This window comes from Diaphorina citri, unplaced genomic scaffold (assembly GCF_000475195.1).
Source record: "Diaphorina citri unplaced genomic scaffold, Diaci psyllid genome assembly version 1.1 scaffold151, whole genome shotgun sequence".
Lineage (NCBI taxonomy): Eukaryota > Metazoa > Arthropoda > Insecta > Hemiptera > Psyllidae > Diaphorina > Diaphorina citri.
The window spans coordinates 226,161-251,865 of record NW_007377588.1 but is presented as its reverse complement, the minus strand read 5'-3'; the positions used below and the strand labels follow the sequence as shown (position 1 = coordinate 251,865).

The 25,705-nt window shown below is 37.0% G+C and overlaps 2 protein-coding genes across 3 annotated transcripts in view; both read left to right on the top strand.

The window, feature by feature from the left end:
* LOC113465720 overlaps positions 1-15,286 on the top strand; it is a 17,733-nt gene extending 2,447 nt beyond the window's left edge. The window contains exon 2 of the mRNA XM_026820487.1: positions 14,756-15,286. Within this exon, the coding sequence (XP_026676288.1) occupies positions 14,774-15,286 (513 nt within the window). The 5' untranslated portion in view covers positions 14,756-14,773. The remainder of the gene's footprint in view (positions 1-14,755) is intronic.
* LOC103505107 lies at positions 7,572-25,705 on the top strand. Of its 2 annotated transcripts, XR_541156.2 has the most exons (4): positions 7,572-8,930; positions 24,827-25,017; positions 25,134-25,558; positions 25,635-25,705. XR_541156.2 is itself a non-coding variant. In XM_008469416.2 (2 exons), exon 1 carries the CDS (start codon positions 7,633-7,635, stop codon positions 8,917-8,919), a length of 1,287 nt encoding a protein of 428 aa, XP_008467638.1. In that variant the 5' UTR covers positions 7,572-7,632; the 3' UTR covers positions 8,920-8,930; positions 24,827-25,084. The 2 variants fall into 2 exon arrangements, 1 of the variants encoding a protein (XP_008467638.1); XM_008469416.2 differs by lacking the exons at positions 25,134-25,558; positions 25,635-25,705 and having other exon boundaries at positions 24,827-25,084.

Sequence of the window (25,705 nt, the reverse complement as noted above, 5' to 3'; positions counted from 1 at the left end):
AAGAAGAGAGACATTCCTTAAGCTTAGTCAAGTTCTAAATTCTCATACATATAAGTCAGCTGTTATTTTTTTTTCCGATCCATAACTCTCACGGGACAAAACCTCTGCAGAAGTAAATTACCTCTTTGGATTAGGTATTAGATTACACCTCAATTGTTCTATTCTAGATTACAAAGAGGTATGTGATGTATTGTATGAGTATACCTATATAATGGGCTTTTATAAATGTCTCCGTCTGTAATGGAACCAGGTTAGACTCTCTGAAGCGTGGGAGATGATCCCCCTTAGGCGTCTTAATGTCACGATGACTATGCAACGTGCAGTACTGTCCATGTCCACATAGAATGTTAGATTACCTAGGTATGTCTAATACTTTAGCAGGATTGAAATAATGCTCAACCCTTATATTATAGGTAAGGAGGGGGGGGGGAGAGAGAGAGAGAGAGATGGATTTTAGTGGATGTGCCAAAAATACCATGAAGAGATAGGGAAGAGAGAATGTTTTTGGGAGCGGGTACGAAGGGAAGAGAGACGAAATTACCTTGAAGAGAGAGAGAGAGAGAGAGAGAGAGAGAGGGAGGGAGAGAGAGAAAGAAAGGCTTGATTTAGTGGATGTGCCTAACTTACCATGCATGATCATGATAAAAAGGGTGTAAGACAGAGAAATGAACCTCGGATTGAGGAGAAAGCCGGCAGGTCCCCCTTTTGGATTACCCACCAGGGGTGGATGAGGGACTAAAAAAAAGTTGAATTTTCCTGAGCAATAAAACGGGGTAACTCGTTAAAATCGAGCCTGCTACCAGGGATCAGCATAAATCAATTATCTGACTCAAGTAAAACTTCATCTAGAAATCTAGATCACCATAAATATCACCAGGGAGGGAGGTTTAGCTATGGTAGGAGATTTCCATTTAGATAGGTTAAGGTACATGGTAGAAACAATAAAATTATTGTAGGTTTTAATTGACTTTTCTTTACGCGTATAAATCTCGACTTGGCCACATCTGTGTTCCTTTGAGCTTTTCACTCCGTACGGGAACAGTTCCAAAAGATACCGTGAAAAATGTGTGATATAAAGTGAAATTTTCTCAAAAATAGTGAGGCCTTCTTAATGTAGTGAATTTATTAGTGTTAGTTTCAGTTGGGTTAGTACATCAGAAACCCTCTTTTTAGGCGCTATACCTAGTGCAAATAATGTGTCTGCCCTGTGTATAAAGTATGTAGGTAATTCAGTAACTTTCAGAATTACCTATGTTCTAATTTAATACTTACTTATAGACATATTTCATTATTTACACTCTAAATTCCAATACATATGTTATGTCTTTCACTGGTGTCTTAATTTCACTAGACAAATTTCGATTTAGACTAGACCAGCAGGAAAAACGACAACTTTTCGGTAGCTAAAGGTCTGCTTCTGCTACCTACTGTAACCTTGGTTATGACAAATATGAATTGGATCACATTAGGCTGCCCTAGAAGCATGTGTAGCCACTACGGAGTTGTTCAGATGCTTAGGGTTGACCTCTCGAGAAGGAAGTTCAAGACTTGAGGTGTGTTAACACACTTAGACAGTCGCCATAATGGTTGGACCGAAATATAAATGTCATTACCAGAATAGCTACACAATGGCTAGAGGTGAAACTTGCTCTGAACTTTGCACCGATCTTATCAGGACTACCTAATTCAAGTTCACTGCAGAATGCATATTGCAGACATATTGTGTATGCTACCTACAAACCTACATCTAAACTTTTCAAACCGCTTATAACTTCTTTTCCTACTTCTTCTTCTTCTTCTTCTTCTTCTTCTTCTTCTTCTTCTTCTTCTTCTTCTTCTTCTTCTTCTTCTTCTTCTTCTTGCTTCTTCTTCTTCTTCTTCTTCTTCTTCTTCTTCTTCTTCTTCTTCTTCTTCTTCTTCTTCTTCTTCTTCTTCTTCTCCTCCTCCTCCTTTTTCTTCTTCTTCTTTCTCTTCCTCCTCTTCTTTCTCCTCCTCTTCCTCTTTCTCCTCCTCCTTCTTCTTCTTCTTTTCTTTCTTCTTCTCTTTCTCATCTTCCTCTTCTCCTCCTCCTCCTTCTTCTTCTTCCTACTCCTCCTCCTCCTTCTTCTTCCTACTCCTCCTTCTTCTTCTTCACATTCACCGTTTTCGCCGCTTATGCGGGTTCGGTGTTAGGTATGTGTTATTCGAAATAATTTCTAAACTTTATTGCAGTTAATTCAATTAATCTGCAAACTTAGCTACTACTCGTATACCTGTTGCAACCAAAAACATTGCACACATACCTACTTGTGTTACAATATCTGATGGTAATGTAATTAGTAGGGTAATTGGTTTGGTAAGGACCGAAAAAGAAGATGTCTACAAATTGTCCTCATTGCAGTTGTAGGACTTGTAGGAGTCTAAGTAGGTACATAGGTACTTACAGGTACTCACTGTTTCCTGATATTCTTTGTAGGTGTACGTACTACGTAGCGTAGGTAGGTAGGTAATAGGTACCTGTGTACATTGATGAATGGATGTCCTACGTACCTACTTATTCGGTGTATTTTCTATGTCATCAGAGCAAGGAATAATGAGGACCATCTCATAGTAATGGGAGCACCTGGACCCCAAACCAAAACATTGATTTATCACGATGACATTTCAATATCCTGTCATTCAGTCATTCTCGCGGGACTTGGGAGTGCATAAATAATCAATTAACCTCAGGCATGAGGACCTGCGGATCTCCTGTTGGCCATATTAGGCCAGCGACTCACTATCACGTAGACGTACTCCTGATCAGGTCCGCCTGTCAGGTCTATCTGATGGTGTGTGCTCATCAGGTAGACCTGACAGGCACACCATCAGGTAGACCTGACAGGCGGACGTTTTCGGCCGTACCTCTCAGGTCTACCTGATAGTGTGTGTGTGCTCATCAGGTATCAGAAGGACCTGATCAGGTGTACCTATCAGGTCTACCTGATAGTGAGTGGCTGGCTTTAACTATATTGAGAACCTGGTGCTGGTTTGTGGTGTCAACTAACTAAATTCAACATTTCTACTGCAGCCTAACTTCTAATTAAAAATGTCAAGCACGTTCCTGCCATGTTTTTTTTTTTTTTTTTTTTTTGTTCCCTTTTTTTTCGAGAATGACATTGGTCGTTTAGAATGACTTGGAATCTTGGAAAGTATCGTTGCTCCAGAAGTTGTGGGTCAGTGCACTTTTGTTTTGAAGGAATAACAAGGATCCAAATTTTAAGGAGGTTCATAGGTAGATTCGTAGAAGCTTAACCCATCCTTTAGGACTGTTTGCCCCTACACCTAAGCCTTTGAATGGGCTTTTTGTAAATGGAGTTAAGCTAAAGGTTCATAGGTACTCGAGTAGGTACTTTTAGACCACAATAAAATTGTCAATTCGAGGATTCGAGCCCAACGCGCGAGTTGTTGCTGAGCTAACACCACTGATTTACTGTAACTAGTAGCTCCTTACCTCTATATTGCTAAACGTACTAAGTCGTGTTTTCATCTTATCTTTCAAAACACAGTTGCACAACTTTCGAGTATCAGTATCGATAATATTTTTGCCCATCATGTTAATTGCTCATGTAAAACTTCCAATTAAAAATGTCAAGCACGTTCCTGCCATTTTTTTTTTTTTTTTTTTTTTTTTTTTCTTGTTCCCTTCTTTTTCGAGAATGACATTGGTCGTTTAGAATGACTTGGAATCTTGGAAAGTATCGTTGCTCCAGAAGTTGTGGGTCAGTGCACTTTTGTTTTGAAGGAATAACAAGGATCCAAATTTTAAGGAGGTTCATAGGTAGATTCGTAGAAGCTTAACCCATCCTTTAGGACTGTTTGCCCCTACACCTAAGCCTTTGAATGGGCTTTTTGTAAATGGAGTTAAGCTAAAGGTTCATAGGTACTCGAGTAGGTACTTTTAGACCACAATAAAATTGTCAATTCGAGGATTCGAGCCCAACGCGCGAGTTGTTGCTGAGCTAACACCACTGATTTACTGTAACTAGTAGCTCCTTACCTCTATATTGCTAAACGTACTAAGTCGTGTTTTCATCTTATCTTTCAAAACACAGTTGCACAACTTTCGAGTATCAGTATCGATAATATTTTTGCCCATCATGTTAATTGCTCATGTAACAATTTACAAGAGGAACTTTTATAAAGAAAAAAAGACAACAACATTTCAAGACCAAACCGAAACAATAATACGCCGGACGAAAAGGAATTCCGTGGTTCAAAACTGAAAACCAATCTGGTTATTAGGACTGTTAGGAGTCATTTGAGTTCAAAATGCACGGGTTTGTCCTGTATTTATTAAACCTATAGAGATAGGAGGCATTGGAGATTGGAGGCAAGTTCCACATTTCTGAGTCTCGTGCCCAAAATTGATCTACCTATTGTTCAAACGAGCTGAAAATTACTATACCAATTAGGGCCGTATTCAGGGGGGTGCCCGGGCCCCACCCTCGAGGTTAATTTTTCTCCTTCACTGTAGGCCAGACTCTGAAAACTTGGAGCATTCACCCCACCCCCCGGTACATCGCTTTTAGAACACAATCCTGGATACGGCCCTGACACCAATATTATCTTCTATCTGTTTTACCTGCTCTCGGTTGTTACATATGTGTATGTTGGCATGTCTTTGATGTTCATTTGTGTAATACAAAAGGGGGTTTCTACCAACCGATTTAAGACTGAAATTTTTACTTGCAAGTGCAGACATAAATAAAAAAATACCGTCGTAGGGGGATAGATTGCCCATATAGGGGTAACTTTTCCCATCATTGAATATAAAATGTGGCGCCATCTCACGAATTTATTTTGAACAAAAAAGATTTTTTTGGGGGGGATTTTTCTTGTTTACATTATGTCGGACCCGTGTGAGGTGCAAAAATTTGAATTTGTACGCTCAGTTCTCGTAAATTTCAGAAAAAGTGGTTGATTGTTTTTTTTGTGAAAAATTGTGTCTGAAAATTTCTACTTCCTCTTTACTTTTTTCGTTCCCTTTTTTCCATTGAAAAAATACACTTAAAATTACTTTGTTTGACGAAATTTTTTTTGGTCTGTATGATTTTTTCCCCTTCTTTTCATTACAGGTGTTTCCAAACGGGTATCTTTTCTCAAAAACGAATAAAACTCACTTTTACAATGTCCTATCATACATGGGGCAAAGTAACCCCAGCTATGAGGTTACTTTGCCCATGACTTTATGTAAAAAAAAAATCGTAGAAAAATAAAGGATCAGGTTAAAGTACATATCAGTCTTAGAAATACATCCCTTTGGCTACAATATAAAATAATCCACTCTTAAATATGTTAAATAATAAAAAAGTTGTGACTGATTAAAGAAAAAAATGCTTAAATGTTGGGCAATCTATCCCCCACTTACGGTGTCAATAAAAATAATCCTGTAATGATAGGAGTCCGGTACCGGTCGAGTGTTTAACATAAAAGTTGAATAAATAACAATAATGTTTTCCTTGGGTCAATAAATTGCAATTGCCTTATGTAATAAAGTCTCCTCTGCAAGATAAATGTCAATAAAAATAATCCTGTAATGATAGGAGCCCGGTACCGGTCGAGTGTTTAACATAAAAGTTGAATAAATAACAATAATGTTTTTCTGCGAGGTATTCACAATAAACTATCAATGAAGTGATTGAGCGATTCAATACACCGCTTTGCCTGGAGGCGATTTGTGTGGATTAATGACGATCGGCTAAGAGTTCTAGGACAGAGACAATAAAGTCATCAACTTCATCAGTAATCATTGGGGTCTCTGGTCTCTTGATGTTTCATGTTTTGGATCTAGTCCTGAACCAGAGAACAATGTTTTCTAACTTCACCAGGTGATCTATGGGGATTGGAGGAATCATACGAAACCTACTCAATGTTTCTGATTCTGTCTATTCTCATGCTTCCTCTTGACTTTTGTTATTGCAGAAATGCAAGAGCTAGGAACGCCTTCATTACTCGGTGAATTTCCATCTCCTTTTATTTGATACCGAGCAATGTGCAGGTTCTATGTAGAGTATCCCCATCTTGATTTATAGGTAGGAATGCAAGTACCTGGTTTAAGTTACGACTATTGGTAAGGCGATCATAAATTGATCAGCCGATGTTCAGAAATCGATCACATCGTTGAACTATTGACTATTGAAAGCTACATGGCTGAGAACATGCAGCAGACTATATTGAGAACAATAAGACCCACATTGAACCCAAGCTCAGCAGACTAATCAGAGCATTGTATTTTCAGTTTTATGACCAAGAAACTGTTTCCTGCACTCAACAGTCCTTGGAATTTTTTGCAATGTAGTAACACCACATGTTTTGCTATAATATCTTACTACTGATTGTTGTCGATACCTACCTATGTATTCAACAAGTCAATTACGATTCCTTAAAAGGCTACAAATCTACAATTGACTCTCATAGTTTGGTATTTACCTGCCTGGCAAATTGGACAAAAAAGAAAAGATTTTTTGTTATTGTATTTTTTTTTCCTTCCCTCTTTGTAGCCTGTAGATATGTAAGTATCTACTTACCTACGTACGTTTGATCCGAACTACAGTGTGGAAAATAAGTATAGTAATATAGTTACATAAATAAAGACGTTGGAAAAAGCTGTGACTTTCGATTTAGAATTTAAAGATTCTAAAATAGGAACTTTATACGTTTAATTTTATTAATACGTCATCATTCTTCATTCTACTTTTATTGTAGAAATTTTGGTTCAGTTTTTGCTTGAACTTGAGAATACTTTCACTTTTTAGTCTCCCAAACTTCCCACACACTTTGTTCTTTAAATTAGAACGAATAGGAAGTGAGATAAAAAATAGAAATTTAATGCCCGGGTATCATGATATTAACAAGGAGAACATTCGGAGAAGAAAGGATTATAAGCAATGATTCTACCAATGAACATGAAAAACATGGGCATTCTATTCTGTAGGTAACTAATGTAAATAATAACATCACAAAATAATACCTAATTATATTTCTTTTCTTCTCCTAATGCTAAGAGATGATATCAAGTGCCTAACTATACCAAAGAAGAACAAATGCATAGAAAAGAAATGGGAAACCCAATGTGACCTTAATACCAGAGATAGTCTACTATTAGACAAGGTAGAACTGATACACCTAAGATATTAGTTGGAGAAATCTCAATATCAAAATCCAAGTAGTTTAAATAAGAAGCAACTCTAGAGTTTTAAATTAAACTTCAATGTTCTATTGATACGACCATAGGAAGTTAATGTTCTTTGTTTTTTGCTGTTGATACACATAGACATAGACTCTCTTCTTCTTCATCTTCTTCTTTTTTATGGACATTCATAGATTCATAGCATAGGTATGTACTATGTACATACCTGCTAGAGTTTTAAATTAAACTTCAATGTTCTATTGATACGACCATAGGAAGTTAATGTTCTTTGTTTTTTGCTGTTGATACACATAGACTCTCTTCTTCTTCTTCATCTTCTTCTTTTTTATGGACATTCATAGATTCATAGCATAGGTATGTACCTACATCCCAGTTTTATAGCAATGCTAACAATGGTTTCTTTGTTTTAATTTGTTTCAGGCAAAAGTCGATATTTAAAATGTATAGATGAATCTAACGACATGGTACTCCTTGGTATTGAGCAGAAGGGAAAGTTTAGCATATTAGCAAAGGAAGACAATATTAGTGGAGTCCATTCAGCCAAGAATTTGCTCAATAAAAGAATGCCGATCACTGTAAGATTAGTTCATGGACCTCCTCCACGAGGCTTGAAAAGTGCTAACCATTTCGTGCCAGAACTACGTCTTCTATCAACGTATGAAGAAGAACACATATTTGCGTTACCTCTACAGAAAGATTCCAGTGTCTTAACTTTATTACCTCTGTCAGCTGCTCTCAAACTTGTTAAAGTTAAAAATAAGGAACAAATCAAGGACTCTAAAGAATTCAAAAGGTTAGTCATAAAATGTGAAAGCTTACTTGAAGAATTCGGTGATAAGGCAAATGTTTTGGAAGGAAAACTCGGGGATCCAAAAGCACTGAAAAGCTTCTCAAAGGGTGGATATTTCTTAAGACGAAGTGTATCAAGTGACGCAGCATGTCTACCATCCAAGTCTCAGTTCTATCACAAAGATCACTCGCCACTTCCAGATGATTATGATGAAATTGATCAAATCTATGATTATGTGCGAGGATTCGCTCCATTACCTAAAACTATGAAGTCTCCATTCAGCAATGAAAGTGATAGTCGCGTCTTAGAGTCCAACATATCTAGAACACATTCTAGTGCTGGAGAACTGAAAACGAATAGTAGTAGTAATAATCATAATAATAGTACAGACTGCCATAATGCTCAAGTAGACTTAACCAATAGTGATAAACCAGAGCCACCCCCTATAGAAACAATACCAACGAAGAAATTGCAAATACCTTTAGTAAAAGCTGAGAAGAGGACACGTAGATCAAAAACAAGTAGAGAACCAAAAATAGTAGATGAAAATTCTCAAAAAGAGGGATTAAAGTTATATGTTAAAAATACGAATAACCAAAAATCAAGATTATTGCGACATAAAAGTTCGTCACCACTAAAAGAGCAAGTCGGAAAAGCGGGTTCTCCTCTGTTCAACATTCGTTATAAATCTTTGACGAATCTTCAACAAGCTATGGAACTAGATGGAACTTTGGATTCGAGTAACTCTGGAGGGAGAACATCTGGTGACTCCTCGGGCACAGGAGTAAAGTTACCAGAGAAACGATCCAGGAAACTGAGCCGACCAAGATCTCTTACAAATCTAGTGTGGGGTGAAATATTGCCCAAGCCTGTCAAGTTGGAGCCTGGCGTACACAGAACGTCTTCTCACAAGCTGTCACTTGCGGGACATAAGAGGATTGGGACGCTGTACTTGTGAGTTTTAGCCATGTGAGTATTTTCTACTTCTATTTTATTATTGTTTTTTCCTTTTATCTGTAACGCACAATGTCTGCCTCAAACAATCAAAATCATCTAGAAACTTGGGGGCTTTTTGGATCATGTTTTTAGACTATCTTGCATTTTGGGGCCCATCAAATGAATTCAATTATGTAGGTACCAAAATCACCTTTGTCTTATGAAACATCATCTTTCTGCATGCACCGGTTACACGTGCCGCCTAAACCAAGTAAAACTTCTAATGCTACTTTAATGATCCAAAACAAAACTCTAAAGATAAACCTATAATGACAACCATTGAGATAAGTAAGAAGTACCTATCCATTAAAGTAAATAACAGACTTTAAAATCTAAAAGAGATTTGATTTAGGTTTAGTTATTAATTAAAAATAATTCAGTGGCTTCATTGCTTTTAAGTTTTTTAGCTTCTTTCGTCAATAGATAGACATAAATAACTGAAGATACTTCGATAGTGGGCAATCTTCGATGGATAGTCTACTGACTCTAATGAACTTTCTTATCTAAAATAATTATTGATGAAACTTCTATTTACATACCTACCTATGTATCTTATTTATTTCCAAAACAGCTTGATATCCATATGTCTTTTTTTTTTTTTTTTTTTTTTTTTCTTGTTCCCTTCTTTTTCGAGAATGACATTGGTCGTTTAGAATGACTTGGAATCTTGGAAAGTATCGTTGCTCCAGAAGTTGTGGGTCAGTGCACTTTTGTTTTGAAGGAATAACAAGGATCCAAATTTTAAGGAGGTTCATAGGTAGATTCGTAGAAGCTTAACCCATCCTTTAGGACTGTTTGCCCCTACACCTAAGCCTTTGAATGGGCTTTTTGTAAATGGAGTTAAGCTAAAGGTTCATAGGTACTCGAGTAGGTACTTTTAGACCACAATAAAATTGTCAATTCGAGGATTCGAGCCCAACGCGCGAGTTGTTGCTGAGCTAACACCACTGATTTACTGTAACTAGTAGCTCCTTACCTCTATATTGCTAAACGTACTAAGTCGTGTTTTCATCTTATCTTTCAAAACACAGTTGCACAACTTTCGAGTATCAGTATCGATAATATTTTTGCCCATCATGTTAATTGCTCATGTAACAATTTACAAGAGGAACTTTTATAAAGAAAAAAAGACAACAACATTTCAAGACCAAACCGAAACAATAATACGCCGGACGAAAAGGAATTCCGTGGAGACATTTCAGACTTTTCCCAACCGCTGACAAATCAAATCACAAAAGCTCTTCCAAGTTGAAGTAAATTAAATGTATTGTCTTCGTGGCAGTATGTCAGTTGTCAGATCCATAAGACAAAATAAATTCCGTGGTTCAAAACTGAAAACCAATCTGGTTATTAGGACTGTTAGGAGTCATTTGAGTTCAAAATGCACGGGTTTGTCCTGTATGTATTTGTCCTGTATATAACCTATAGAGACAGGAGGCATTGGAGATTGGAGGCAAGTTCCACATTTCTGAGTCTCGTGCCCAAAATTAATCTACCTATTGTTCAAACCTTCAAACGAGCTGAAAATTACTATACCTACCAATTAGGGCCGTATTCAGGGGGGTGCCCGGGCCCCACCCTCGAGGTTAATTTTTCTCCTTTACTGTAGGCCAGACTGGGAAAACTTGGAGCATTCACCCCACCCCCCGGTACATCGCTTTTAGAACACAATCCTGGATACGGCCCTGATACCAATATTAGCTTCTATCTGTTTTATCTGCTCTCGGTTGTTACACATGTGTATGTTGGCATGTCTTTGATGTTCATTTGATGTGTAATAGTAAGCATTCTCTGTTCTCGGCATTCGAAGAAGCTAAGCTGGTTTCAGTATACTGCTGAAATTAAGCATCTTCAGTGACTCATATAGGCATGCTGAGTGTGCCATAGACAAACACAATCAAACCAACAGTAAAAATTTTAATTAGTTTTTTTAATAGAGTCAACAGAGTGTATGTGTAGATTGTGTACTTTAACGGTATTTGGACGCACAGCGGTATTGTGTATTCTTGTGATTCCAATGTTGGTATTCTTCATGGGTATTTTGCTATTTTTCTTGAAGCTACTCATCGCGTTGGTATACTCAATCAGGGTGCTTTAACGGTATTTGGACGCACAGCGGTATTGTGTATTCTTGTGATTCCAATGTTGCTATTCTTCATGAGTATTTTGCTATTTTTCTTTAAGCTACTCATCGCGTTGGTATACTCAATCAGGGTACTCCTGTTGGTAATTAAATGGGCGGTATAAATAGTTCTCAATGTCGCATTAATTTCATCTTCCATGACTGACGTCGTCGGAAAACATAAATTATGATCTGTTATTAACTTATTACGCGTGTGGACAATTTGTTGGTCTAATCGTCTGATGGGTGTGCATTCAACATTGCAGTGCCCACTTCTTGTAAGACCAGCCACTCACTATTAGACCTGATCAGGTGTCAGGTCTAGCTGATAGTGTGTGTGCTCATCAGGTAGACCTAACAATCGGACCTTTTCAGCCGTACCTGTCAGGTCTACCTGATAGTGAGTGGCTGGCCCAAGGGATACCTATTGCTGTACTTTATACAAGCAACAAATTTCAAGTCCCTGTAATTACTCTGAAAGTCTGAAGAATTGGCACTCATTATTTCACCTGCAAACAATCGTACCTATTTAGTTCGAGTTAGTAGCACTTCATTCTTTTCTAAGATCCTAGCTCGCACGTTTTGTCTGCATTTAACAAAACATTTCCAAAATCAGTAGCAACTCGTAAGTAGGTAAGTACCTATTAGAGTAATGTATTGTTTTGGTTCAATTTTGTGTCGATTTGACATCAAGGTCGACAGTACAGGAGTAGGTACCTGCTCTTACCTCTGTACTTACCTTTAATTAAATTAATTACATGAAAAAGTAGGTATACTTACGACTATGAATTTGTCAAGGGCAGTGGGTTATGAATGTTATGATAGTAGGTACACCTAACTACGTACCTCTAAAGTTCTGCACAGGCTTGGACTTACGTGGGAGTGAAATGGATTCATGGGATCAATAGCAATGCTCGCTGAAGCCAACATATTTATTTTGTTCGATTTTTAGCTGAATTTCCTTCAAGAATACCTATTGCTGTACTTTATAGAAGTAACAACTGTTAAGTTCCTGTAATTACTCTGAAAGTCTGAACAACTGGCACTCACTATTTCACCTGAAAACAATCGTACCTAATACCTACCTATTTAGTTTGAAGTTCGAGTTAGTATTATCACCTCATACTTTCCTATTAAGATCCTAGCTCGCACGTTTTGTCTGCATTCAACAAAACATTTCCAAAATCAGTAGCAAACTAGGTAGGTATAAATAGTATACTCGTAAGTAGGTACTTACCTATTAGAGTAATGTATTGTTTTGGTTCAATTTTGTGTCGATTTGACATCAAGGTCCACAGTACAAGAGTAGGTATACCTGCTCTTACCTCTGTACTTACCTTTAATTAAATTAATTACATGAAAAAGTAGGTATAGGTATTACGACTATGAATTTGTCAAGGGCAGTGGGTTATTATAGTAGGTACACCTAACTACGTACCTCTAAAGTTCTGCACAGGCTTGGACTTACGTGGGAGTGAAATGGATTGTGGGATCAATAGCAATGTTCGCTGAAGCCAACATATTTATTTTGTTCGATTTTTAGCTGAATTTCCTTCAATATTGAGCTATTGAGAGAGAGAGAGAGAGAGAGAGAGAGAGAGAGAGAGAGAGAAAGAAAGAAAGAAAGGAAAAGAGAGGAGGAGGGGGGAAGGAGAAGGAGGAGGGAAGAAATTTATTTCAAGACCTTCTAAATATATCGAACATCCTTTGTACCTTGGCCCCTTCATACCCCTTCCCCCCCTCCCTCAGTCCTTGGAATTTTTTGCAATGTAGTAACACCACATGTTTTGCTATAATATCTTACTACTGATTGTTGTCGATACCTACCTATGTATTCAACAAGTCAATTACGATTCCTTAAAAGGCTACAAATCTACAATTGACTCTCATAGTTTGGTATTTACCTGCCTGGCAAATTGGACAAAAAAGAAAAGATTTTTTGTTATTGTATTTTTTTTTCCTTCCCTCTTTGTAGCCTGTAGATATGTAAGTATCTACTTACCTACGTACGTTTGATCCGAACTACAGTGTGGAAAATAAGTATAGTAATATAGTTACATAAATAAAGACGTTGGAAAAAGCTGTGACTTTCGATTTAGAATTTAAAGATCCTAAAATAGGAACTTTATACGTTTTTATTAATACGTCATTATTCTACATTCTACTTTTATTGTAGAAATTTTGGTTCAGTTTTTGCTTGAACTTGAGAATACTTTCACTTTTTAGTCTCCCAAACTTCCCACACACTTTGTTCTTTAAATTAGAACGAATAGGAAGTGAGATAAAAAATAGAAATTTAATGCCCGGGTATCATGATATTAACAAGGAGAACATTCGGAGAAGAAAGGATTATAAGCAATGATTCTACCAATGAACATGAAAAACATGGGCATTCTATTCTGTAGGTAACAAATGTAAATAATAACATCACAAAATAATACCTACCTAATTATATTTCTTTTCTTCTCCTAATGCTAAGAGATGATATCAAGTGCCAAAGAAAGAAGCTATACCAAAGAAGAACAAGTGCATAGAAAAGAAATGGGAAACCCAATGTGACCTTAATACTAGAGATAGTCTACTATTAGACAAGGTAGAACTGATACACCTAAGATATTATTTGGAGAAATCTCAATATCAAAATCCAAGTAGTTTAAATAAGAAGCAACCAAGGAAGAGGAAAAACAAACAATTATTTTATCAAGAAATTCCCAAATAAAATAATAACAATCGAAATAACTCGGTCACAGTTTCTGTGAACAAATTATGGAAGAGGATGATATCACAATAAATACTTTCAAACTAGAGTTTTTTATGAACGGCTACAGGATTTCACAGTTTTGGTTTATTTTTTGGAGATTATTTCGGCCTAAATAGATTGATAAATATTTTCATTTCGTTTCTTATACCTATTCTAATTTGTAACACTAACTAGTCATAGCTGTGAGGTGGGTATGCAATCTGAATTGATTTTATACTTTATCTAGTCAAATTTGTGGGTAGTTAACACCAACTTCTGCTTTCCGGTAGTCAGAACTTATAAGGACAAGGTGCTATAGAAAGAGCTTTCTATGTTTTGTTATGTGAATTACCTACATAATATTTAGACTGGTATACTATTAGTATTTATTTGTCAGTAGGTACACATAAACCGTTTTCAGGCGTGAGGTGTTGTGCTTTTGTCTAACTTCCTCGTATTTTGTGCACTTCTTTTCAACACTCTCTTGGCATGTCTATATGTTTTATTGAGAGAATTCGCTACACTTCTCTACGTTGGGCATTTCTTCTTCCATAATAATCCTGGATAGGAAACACATATCAGAGTTATGGACTTGGGGCCTGTTCAACACATCTTGATGATGTGCTTGAGGTTTTATGGTCTTGTGTAATCTTGTTAAGCTATTACGGGTTTCACACTTGCTCTGAACTTTTTATGTAAGTTGCAGCATTTGACGCGCTTTGTCTCGTATATACCTACTTTGTTATATTTTCTTCTGGTTATTCTTCTTCAAGATGTGCACTGCATGTTAAATTTTATTTACCGTATCGAATAGTACGATGGGTATTTTTATACGAGATAACCTGTCATCTGTCTTACCATACCATATTTCACTCTGCCTCGGATACCAGCGTAACAATCTCATCTAAAGCAGCATTTTATTTTCTTCTGTTTCAGATTATGAGGACATCCTAAATGGCCACTGATGGGCAGATCTTATTAGCCACTGCCAAATGGTCAGACGAAGGGCAATACCTCCGAGAATTTGTGTCCAAAAACAGTCTACCTACCGTTGTGAAAATAATCAAAGGTCAATATGGAAACCTTGGTGTACCTACGTTACCTAGTCCTGGATTACAGTCGACAGTATTGCTTGTATCAGCCGGTAAACGGCAAAAGATAATAGCTCAAGCTGTCAAGTTGAAAGAGGGGCGAAGATTTGTGGGAGTCGGATCTAGGATTGACATCCCTGAAAATTACCCTGGCTACTTTGAACTTCTATCTGAAGAAGGCAAGTCTATGCGATGTTGCGAAACTGTGCTGGAAATATCGAGAAGGAAAATCGAGGCGGGGTGTTTGATACGAGAGGCCATTAAAGGCATTGTTGCCAAGTATGATGAGGAGGGGAACTTGCAGTCGGATGGCGCTCGCATTGTAAATATCGGTGAAGTGCTGCTACCCAAGTCTGAAGTCACACTAGGTGAGTAGCTCATGGTACAAATCAGGTCATCTACCCTCGGTACTAGAAAATAAAACTATTGTCTCATTTCAACAATACAATAACCTAATTACCGCGCCATAATAACCTAATTATTACGGTATGAAAATAAACATCTTGCTTAGTGACCTCCGCATGTAAACTACAGGAAAAAAGCTGTGAAAGAATTCTGTGACTCGAAAAAGTAATAAGATAAAGTAACGCGGAAATAGTTTCAAGTAATTAACTTTACAATAATTAAATAATAGAACTATAGCAATATAAGAGAATGATAAGATTCCTTAGCCTTACCTACTAGAAACAATAAGTTGTATACCTCTTTGCCACAGGCACTTTTCTGAACAAAAGTTAGAGGAAGATGTAGTCCAACTACGAAAACACAAAGTATAGAAAAAGCGGTCAAGTAATGTCATCATCGTTCAAGTACCTACTTGAAACAATCAGAGTAGGTAGGTATTACACGTTTTCTACAACTTTGCCATGGATAAGTAATAGCCACATAGCTGTAGTGACACTGCTGTAGTGTGGTGAACCTTTATTAGTTTTACCTAGCTTCTCAAGCATTTACCCCTCCAACTACGAAAACACAAAGTATAGAAAAAGCGGTCAAGTAATGTCATCATCGTTCAAGTACCTACTTGAAACAATCAGAGTAGGTATTACACGTTTTCTACAACTTTGCCATGGATAAGTAATAGCCACATAGCTGTAGTGACACTGTTGTAGTGTGGTGAACCTTTATTTGTTTTACCTAGCTTCTCAAGCATTTACCCCCAAAAATATCAAAAATGGGAACGGTCTGCACAACTGGAACTTGGCCTGGCATACTACTCTGTTCCTAGTTTGATATTAATATAAGAATAATACCACCTTTGGATATTACACCTGCAGAGAATGCTCTGATTGTATAGCATAGATTGAAGATTTTAAGTTCATCACGGAACTAATTGAATCAATAATACGAACAAAGTAAAAGGACCTTCAGTTCCTGGTAGAATTCTGTATCTATTTGATGGAAGTACTGTACAATGGTGGTAGGTAATACAGATGATGGGATACCATCCCAAGAGTGGAAATCAGCCATTTCCAGGATTCCTGGGATATATTTAGAACCCCGACAGGTTCTACCTCATAGGTATTGGAAGTCTTTGACATACCCAATGGTTAGTCAATCAAATTTCCTGTCTAAAATTAATTAACAAAGTGCCTTATGCTGGTTTTTTCTCATCTCAAACACTTTCAATAATAAAATGAGCCTCTACAATGAGACATAGTGCTATAATCTATCGTAGTTGTTAAGCTGACAAAAATTCTAGGTTAATTTATGTGTCATGATCTATGTCCCAACAGGAGACCCAAATAAATATTTTGAAACGAAATCCTACGTAAAGTTTTATCTGACAAGGGTCAAAAGTTTAATAATCGTTGGTCTTCCCGTACCTATATTCATTTACCTACTTGATGTTCTTCATAGTTACCTAGATAGATATCTACCTATATATTTTTTTTTCACGCGAAATACCTGTGTCCTATGTAGCTACCTACATAGGTAAAAAAGAAATGAATGAATAATAGATTCTTTAGGTAAACACACAGACAGAGGTAGGTAATAGTTACCTATAGCATGTTAAATAACAACTTTGACGGAGAAGGACACAGTCACAACAATTAAAACGGAAACCTCAGCTGTGATGATATGTATGGCACTATCAGCAGTATGGCCAAATAGAACTATCCATCAAGTCAGAAGTACAGTTGTGGAAACGTTCACCAGTTTCCTGTATGCCTTCCTGTCCCTTGCACATATCGGTGTTTCAATAGGTTTGCGCTGCACAGAGTTTTCATATTTCATATAGGTCGTATCTATGTATTTTGTATTTACATTCATTCAGTGGCGTCTTCTATATAGAAGTCAGGGCAGGGGCCGTATCCAGGATTCTGGTTCTAAATTTTCGGAGTCCGGACTACAGAAAAGGAGGGAAATGAAGCTCGAGGTGAGAGCAGCTTTCCTCCTCGCCCCCTAAGTACGAAAGTTTAATAAAGCACGCACAATAGCGATGCTTGGGTCAATAAATTGCAATTGCCTTATGTAATAAAGTCTCCTCTGCAAGATAAACCAGGGGATCACAAGCACCGGTTCCCTTCGTCTTGTTTTAAAGAAAATACTCAAAATAAAACACACAGAATTGAAATTGTACTCATTCAAATTCACAAAAATTTTGAAGAACTTACTTCCAGGGTCATTTGAAGCCTAGAAGCCTTTTTCAATTCCTCCAATGTGTCCTGTTCTCAGCATCTTTCTCTCTCAGATTGATCTATTCCAGGCCTTTCCGGATTTGGTTATTCCATCTGAGGTTGGATCACCCTCTTCTTCTTGGTCCAGACATCTCTGCTTCCCAGATTGAAGATTGATTTCAGCAAGCTATCCTGGTCTCTTTCTCTGTAACTGTACTGTAAATCTGTTTCTAGTTTCTAGCTTGCCCTTTTGTAATTCTCACCCCACGCCACTGCATTAATATTTATATCATGTATATTTGGAGGACAGTGCCCTCCTATCCTGATAGCCCAATGAAGGTCCATACCAAATTTGGTGCTTTCCTGAATAAATGCAGCTTTTGGCCAAAATTGTGACGTTAGGCCACCCACTATTGAGAGAATTCGCTACACTTCTCTACGTTGGGCATTTATTCTTCCATAATAATCCTGGATAGGAAACACATATCAGAGTTATGGACTGGGGGCCTGTTCAACAGTTCAACACATCTTGATGATGTGCTTGAGGTTTTATGGTCTTGTGTAATCTTGTTAAGCTATTACGGGTTTCACACTTGCTCTGACTCGTAAGTTGCAGCATTTGACGCGCTTTGTCTCGTATATACCTAACTTTGTTATATTTTCTTCTGGTTATTCTTCTTCAAGATGTGTGACAACCATTGAGATAAGTAAGAAGTACCTATCCATTAAAGTAAATAACAGACTTTAAAATCTAAAAGAGATTTGATTTAGGTTTAGTGATTAATTAAAAACAATTCAGTGGCTTCATTGCTTTTAAGTTTTTTAGCTTCTTTCGTCAATAGATAGACATAAAATAATAACTGAAGATACTTCGATAGTGGGCAATCTTCGATGGATAGTCTATTGACTCCAATGAACTTTCTTATCAAAAATAATTATTGGTGAAAATTCTATTTACATACTCGTACCTACCTACGTATCTTATTTATTTCCAAAACAGACTTTATATCCATATATGTCTTTAAGAGATAGGTAAAGCTTTGACTCTGAATGAATTAAATATAGGAGGATAAGTTATCTACAAAGAATTCCATGATGCAACAAAACAAAATCATCACTTAGACTACTTAGAGCATTCACCTACCGCAGCCAAAGGGTTAAGGAATACATCAGAAGTTTAGAGGGAACCTCAAAACAAAATCATCACTTAGACTACTTAGAGCATTCACCTACCGCAGCCAAAGGGTTAAGGAATACATCAGAAGTTTAGAGGGAACCCAGATCCTAAACCTCAGAGGTTTATCGTCTGACTTTGACCAGAGTCATCTGAGCAACTGTTAGAGCTCATTATCCATTTTATTGCCCATTTATAAGACCTTAAACTTTGAGTTATTTGAATAGACTGATTGATGGGATGTCAGACGGTTAGAACACCAAGACAGACTGGCAGGATTGGATCCTGCTCAGTACTTAGAGGATACCATTGTAATATGTATAAACTAATCTCCTATAAGAGTGCCCATATTATGATGGTGGCTGTAGTGTTAGTGACCCAGGCTATTATTCTCTCAACATGGTACCAGTGGTACACATTGGGTTCTAGTTTACAATAGATCCTACCAACAATGGTCGGATAACCACTGTATAGACCATTCAGAATGAAGTCTGTACCCATGTGTCGTGGTGTCTAGGCATTGATCGCCTGTCTTTGTATCGAAGTGGCTAAGGCCGTAGTCTGGTGTACAGAAAAGGGTTGTGTGGGTTCGATCCCGATTACATAGTGATATGAGAGATTTTCTCCGAAATTGTTCAAGGGTTTGACTAATGACCAAATAGGTAATACTGACACCACTCGGAGAATCGCCACGATTGACATCATTCGGAAATTGTCGATCTACAAAATTTGAAATGGGAATGTGTCATCAGACATGGGCGATTGGTTCCAAATTGGCTACTTGCATTCCCAATAATTGGGTGAATCTCCCCTTGTTGAGGACATTTGTTACTCCACAAATGTTTGCCCAGATTGGAGACTTTGCTTAAGAGTTATGATTGGATCCAGTGAGACCTCAGAGACTTGGTTATAGATTGTAAGTCAAATCAGGCTATGTCTTTGGCTCTTTCTTGTACAAAAGATTTGGAAAATAATGTAGACTATGCAATGTCCTTATTTCAAATGATTGGATCCAGTGAGACCTCAGAGACTTGGTTATAGATTGTAAGTCAAATCAGGCTATGTCTTTGGCTCTTTCTTGTACAAAAGATTAGGGAAATAATGTAGACTATGCAATGTCCTTATTTCAAACGCACTTTCCATTGTATTAAGCAGACCCTTTTGCTGCATACCGTCTATGATGCGTCTATCTTGGTACTCAACAGTTTTATTTTTCCAGCTTTGAAGATAAAGGTACAAAATCTAAATCGTTGGTCTTCCCGTACCTATATTCATTTACCTACTTGATGTTCTTCATAGTTACCTAGATAGATATCTACCTATATATTTTTTTTTCACGCGAAATACCTGTGTCCTATGTAGCTACCTACATAGGTAAAAAAGAAATGAATGAATAATAGATTCTTTAGGTAAACACACAGACAGAGGTAGGTAATAGTTACCTATAGCATGTTAAATAACAACTTTGACGGAGAAGGACACAGTCACAACAATTAAAACGGAAACCTCAGCTGTGATGATATGTATGGCACTATCAGCAGTATGGCCAAATAGAACTATCCATCAAGTCAGAAGTACAGTTGTGGAAACGTTCACCAGTTTCCTGTATGCCTTCCTGTCCCTTGCACATATCGGTGTTTCAATAGGTTTGCGCTGCACAGAGTTTTCATATTTCATATAGGTCGTATCTATGTATTTTGTATTTACATTCATTCAGTAGCGTCTTCTATATAGAAGTCAGGGCAGGGGCCGTATCCAGGATTCTGGTTCTAAATTTTCGGAGTCCGGACTACAGAAAAGGAGGGAAATGAAGCTCGAGGTGAGAGCAGCTTTCCTCCTCGCCCCCTAAGTATACTTACGGCCCTGAGCCAGGGGATCACAAGCACCGGTTCCCTTCGTCTTGTTTTAAAGAAAATACTCAAAATAAAACACACAGAATTGAAATTGTACTCATTCCAACTGATGAAAAAATTGAAGAACTTACTCCCAGGGTCATTTGAAGCCTAGAAGCCTTTTTCAATTCCTCCAATGTGTCCGGTTCTCAGCATCTTTCTCTCTCAGATTGATCTATTCCAGGCCTTTCCGGATTTGGTCTTTCCGTCTGAGGCTGGGTCACCCTCTTCTTCTTGGTCCACATATCTCTGCTTCCCAGATTGATTTCAGCAAGCTATCCTGGTCTCTTTCTCTGTAACTGTACTGTAAATCTGTTTCTAGTTTCTAGCTTGCCCTTTTGTAATTCTCACCCCACGCCACTGCATTAATATTTATACCATGTATATTTGGAGGACAGTGCCCTCCTTGCATGTCTATCCTGATAATGGTATCTGCATAAATTTATAACCACCTGGTAGGTAATAGAGGCGGTATGATAAACAATACCAGGCTTAATAAGTGTGACATATTTGCAATGTCACAACAGTTTGTGTGGTGCGTATTTTTCACCTGTTTGCACCTATATTTTGCTGAAAACATTTTAATGTTTGAGGGGAAAAGCACGCAATTTTTTTGGGTACTAAGATGTACTTAGTACTTGGGTACTAAGTACTAAGGACATGACTGAAAAGTCCCTTTACTCTCGCAGTCTATAGGTCTATTTGATTGTTAAAGCGGTAACACGTTTAACTTTTACCTACCTAAATTGTTGGAATTATCCTAGTTATTTGGCTTTGAATAGATCCTCTTCAGTTGTACTATAAGTATTTAGCTTAAGTTAATTATTTATTATCTCATTGTAAAAATGGGGATATCCCCGTAAATTTATTAAATAAATACCTATAGGTAATACCTCCCATTCTTTGGTCCATTAGATAATGACCTCGAGACCCAGACCTCTTTCTGTTTATGGTGCTCCTACCCTATATATATATTAGGTTCCCAAGTTCCCATCTTTCAAATCGTTTACAGTTCCATTCTTTATCGCTCATCTCATTTCACCAATCCTAATATTAAAAATACTATTTTATATCTTTTGACACGCGGGAAATTTTAAAAATTCTTCATTTTTAAAAACGTAAAAAGTTGGGTTGGGATTGGGTAATTTGGGTTTTGACTTTTGGGCACTTGGGTGCTTGACTGCTTGAACTTTTTGGAGAAGTGAACTTTGGTCTTTAGTATCTTTTGTGCCCTGTGCTCAATGGGTCTTCCATTTTCCATTTCTGTGTTACTGAACTTAACGTTTGATACATAGGTAAGTGAACTTTGTATTATTTTGGCAATTTTCATGAAGTTTCAAAGTTTAGCTTTTCACAAGTTTTAGGTAGTACCTAATCCAAGGAAAGCAAACTTCTGAGGTAGGCAACATGAATAACCAATCTGAAGCTTCGAGTTTGAAAATACTCATGCAGTATGGGTATGGGTCGATATACTTTTGCATGTGTATCTATCTCTTCTTTGAGCAGCTGAAGAGGGAATTTTCTGTTCAACGAAATCTCGAAGATTCCGAGTTTTGTAGAACATTGAACCTGTCTTCACACTTTTTCCATACAGCCTAGAGCTCGATATAGGTAAGTACCTCAGACTTATTGACATTGATGTCATAGGACTATTAATTGGAGCCAGAGGTACAATTACTACTTTCTTCAAAGACTTTTGTAACAAATTCAATATCAGGGAAGATACTGTTAAGAAAATTGTCCAGACAACTGTCCGAGGCTCTATAGATAGGGATCATTAGAAACCATATCTATGGACCCAACTAATTCATTGAGTACTCAAAGTTTTAAAACATAAAATATTCTAACTTGATCAGCATCCCCCCCATCATTACCTCTCTCTCATTATCTTCTTGTCAAAATCATTTGGTATCCTTTGTCCATGAGGCAACCTGCTGTTGAGTAGGAGGGTGGCTATTAAGCATTTCTCTCTTGATTTTTTTTTCAACCTCTGCCCTCTTGAAACTGAGCTTTCCAATTATTTCTCCCGTGGGACTGATTACATCCCAATTTGGGTAGTAGCACATCAAACTGTTCTAATAGGGACTTCACAAATAAATGTAGGTACCTATACTCGTACTTACAACTACACACACACTACTCTCGAACTTGAAGAATGAAGAAGTTGTTGGCAAAAAAAAAAAACTAATACTTGCTCCAAGGCTGATTTCCTTTTGGGGAACATTGATCATCAGCATGGTACATACTCGTTTGGTCAGGGGCCCCCATAAGGGGAAGGAAGGGGGAGGGTAATGTATCTATATTAAAAATACTATTTTATATCTTTTGACACGCGGGAAATTTTAAAAATTCTTCATTTTTAAAAACGTAAAAAGTTGGGTTGGGATAGGGGATTGGGTGATTTGGGCACTTGGGTGCTTGACTCACTTCTCACTTGACTGCTTGAACTTTTTGGAGAAGTGAACTTCGGTCTTTAGTATCTTTTGTGCCCTGTGCTCAATGGGTCTTCCATTTTCCATTTCTGTGGTACTAAACTTAACGTTTGATACATAGGTAAGTGAACTTTGTATTATTTTGGTAATCTTCATGAAGTTTCAAAGTTTAGCTTTTCACAAGTTTTAGTACCTAATCCAAGGAAAGCAAACTTCTGAGGTAGGCAATACCTACTTACCAATGATAACACCTTATAACTACACTTGAATGCCCCTGCCTGATGGTTATACTTCCTTTGCATTGGAAACTCGTGTAATGCCTACCTAGTTGCTAGTAATGATTGGCTGGCTCCCTATTTCTTTTAGTTTGTAGTTCCTAGTGTTTTTCATAAGTCTTTTATTTTGTTGGCCATTCAACAAGTTTTTCTTTTTTCTCATACTTATCTGGTACCTATGACCAATTCCAATGTGTTCTTATTGTTACTGTTGTGCAGAGTGTGCCTAATTTTCATGTCTCAACATTGGTTCCTAAAATACTTGTTAACAAGCTGGGCCCGTCCCTCCGGGAATTTTTTAGTCTGTAGTTTATTGAATTGTGGTTAAAGAAAATCAGTACCTATGTACCTTCCTAATTTTTTTAATATTCAGTTTATTATTATTGATTTGATTTTTGATTTTACTTTCATGTAATGCTTTAAAATCAAGACTAAAGCCCATTCTCCCTGTATTCCTATAAGTCACCCATCCATTTATTGGCCTTGCTCAGCATAGCTTAACATAGATGATGCTAAAACCGGTCTCAAATTAACAACTGAATTGTTATCTAAAACTTTCTTGCTTTGAGCTCATAGGTCATTGTGACAAATTTCAAGATCAGAACTCATTTGTGTGAGAAAATGTGAAAAAAATCCCCCAAAAACCATTTTTTTTTTCTTTTTGGTTCTCTGGACAAAATTTGCACCACCACTGATAGATGTGGGAAAGCCTTCTCTTAAGTTCAAGGAGGAAATGATCCTGTTTGAAAAAATTGACCCCCTAAATTTGTGATAGATGACCACCATTTTCGTGTTCCTGGTAAAAAGAACTTTAATTTGATATATAGGTTGACCAGGTTTGGATAAGTCCTTCTATGGGGACAGACAGACGACACCAAAGGGAATACAATAGCCTCCTAAATTTATTTTGTCTCAGTTTCGATCCCTCTCTACCCAATTTTTCGTGTTCCGTAATGCATGTTTGTAATAGACAGTCGTGTGATGGTCACACCAGCCATATTTTCTCTCTAGGAAGTGTTCGGAGCTGGTGATTAACAAGATGATTATTTATCGGAATGTTTTGATTAAATCTTCCACTAGAATTAATCCGGTTCCACGTGGGATGATCTCGTAAATCGTAAATCTTGACTATTTATATGTTTTGATTATTAAACATGTGATACCTGTGCCAGAAACATACCTTTGTCACGGTGGAAACACCAGAGTGAAACCCTCAAGACGAAGAAGAAGATTATTAAACATGTGATACCTGTGCCAGAAACATACCTTTGTCACGGTGGAAACACCAGAGTGAAACCCTCAAGACGAAGAAGAAGAAGAGGAGGAGAGAAAAAACTCATATCTACTACCTACCTACCTAGTAAAAAAAGTATGGTTGATCAATTAAATCTACCTAATACCTAACCATTTTAATTTGCTTAGAGCTTATGGAGAATTATAATACACCTACGTATGTACCTACCTACCTACCTATCTAATAATTAATTAATATAATTATTTATTTTTCTTACATTTGTTTCAGATTTAAAACAATGTTGCCATTTATTCATCGTAAAAGACCCAAATGAGTATTCTGTCGTCATTAAATGTTGCCAAAAACAACCAGGCTCCCACTTGTCTACATTTTGAGGACTCAACAGTGAGACAGCTTTGGGATGAACATCCTTATTGGAAAATTAAAAGAGCCTAGCTAGATAGTACATAGTTATGTAGGTACAGGTACCACCTATATATCTACCTATCTTATTTATGGAAGAAGGTAAATTTGGTACTTTGTTCTTTTGTAGAAGGAACCATTTACTTTTGTAGTACAGGCCATTTCCCTGTAGGTACAGGTACCACCTATATATCTACCTATCTTATTTATGGAAGAAGGTAAATTTGGTACTTTGTTCTTTTGTAGAACCATTTATTTTTGTAGTACAGGCCATTTCCTCGGCTAATAGTAAATCTATGTATACGTAGATACTCCTCTCTTGATTTATCAGTGAATACTCACTATACGTAAATCTACCTTTTATTCGTAAACAGATTTGAAGTACCTAGATATATCTACCTACATTTCTTTTATTACATACTTATAAATATTTATATTTTTGCGTACGTAGACCTAGGTAGGTCTAGGTATTCATGTTATTTTTTATTAATAAAAAATGTTATACCTCTTTGTTTATATTAAAATAAAATAGGTGGTCTGATAATATTTGTTCCCTTGTAACTTTTACTACCACTTTGGAAGTGTAGTTTTGTATAGGTTTGATAGAGAGCTAGAAACTTCGCTTTTTCGATAAAACTTTATTGATGTTTATTGGAAGTGTAGTTTTGTATAGGTTTGATAGAGAGCTAGAAACTTCGCTTTTTCGATAAAACTTTATTGATGTTTATACTTAATTAAAGGAGG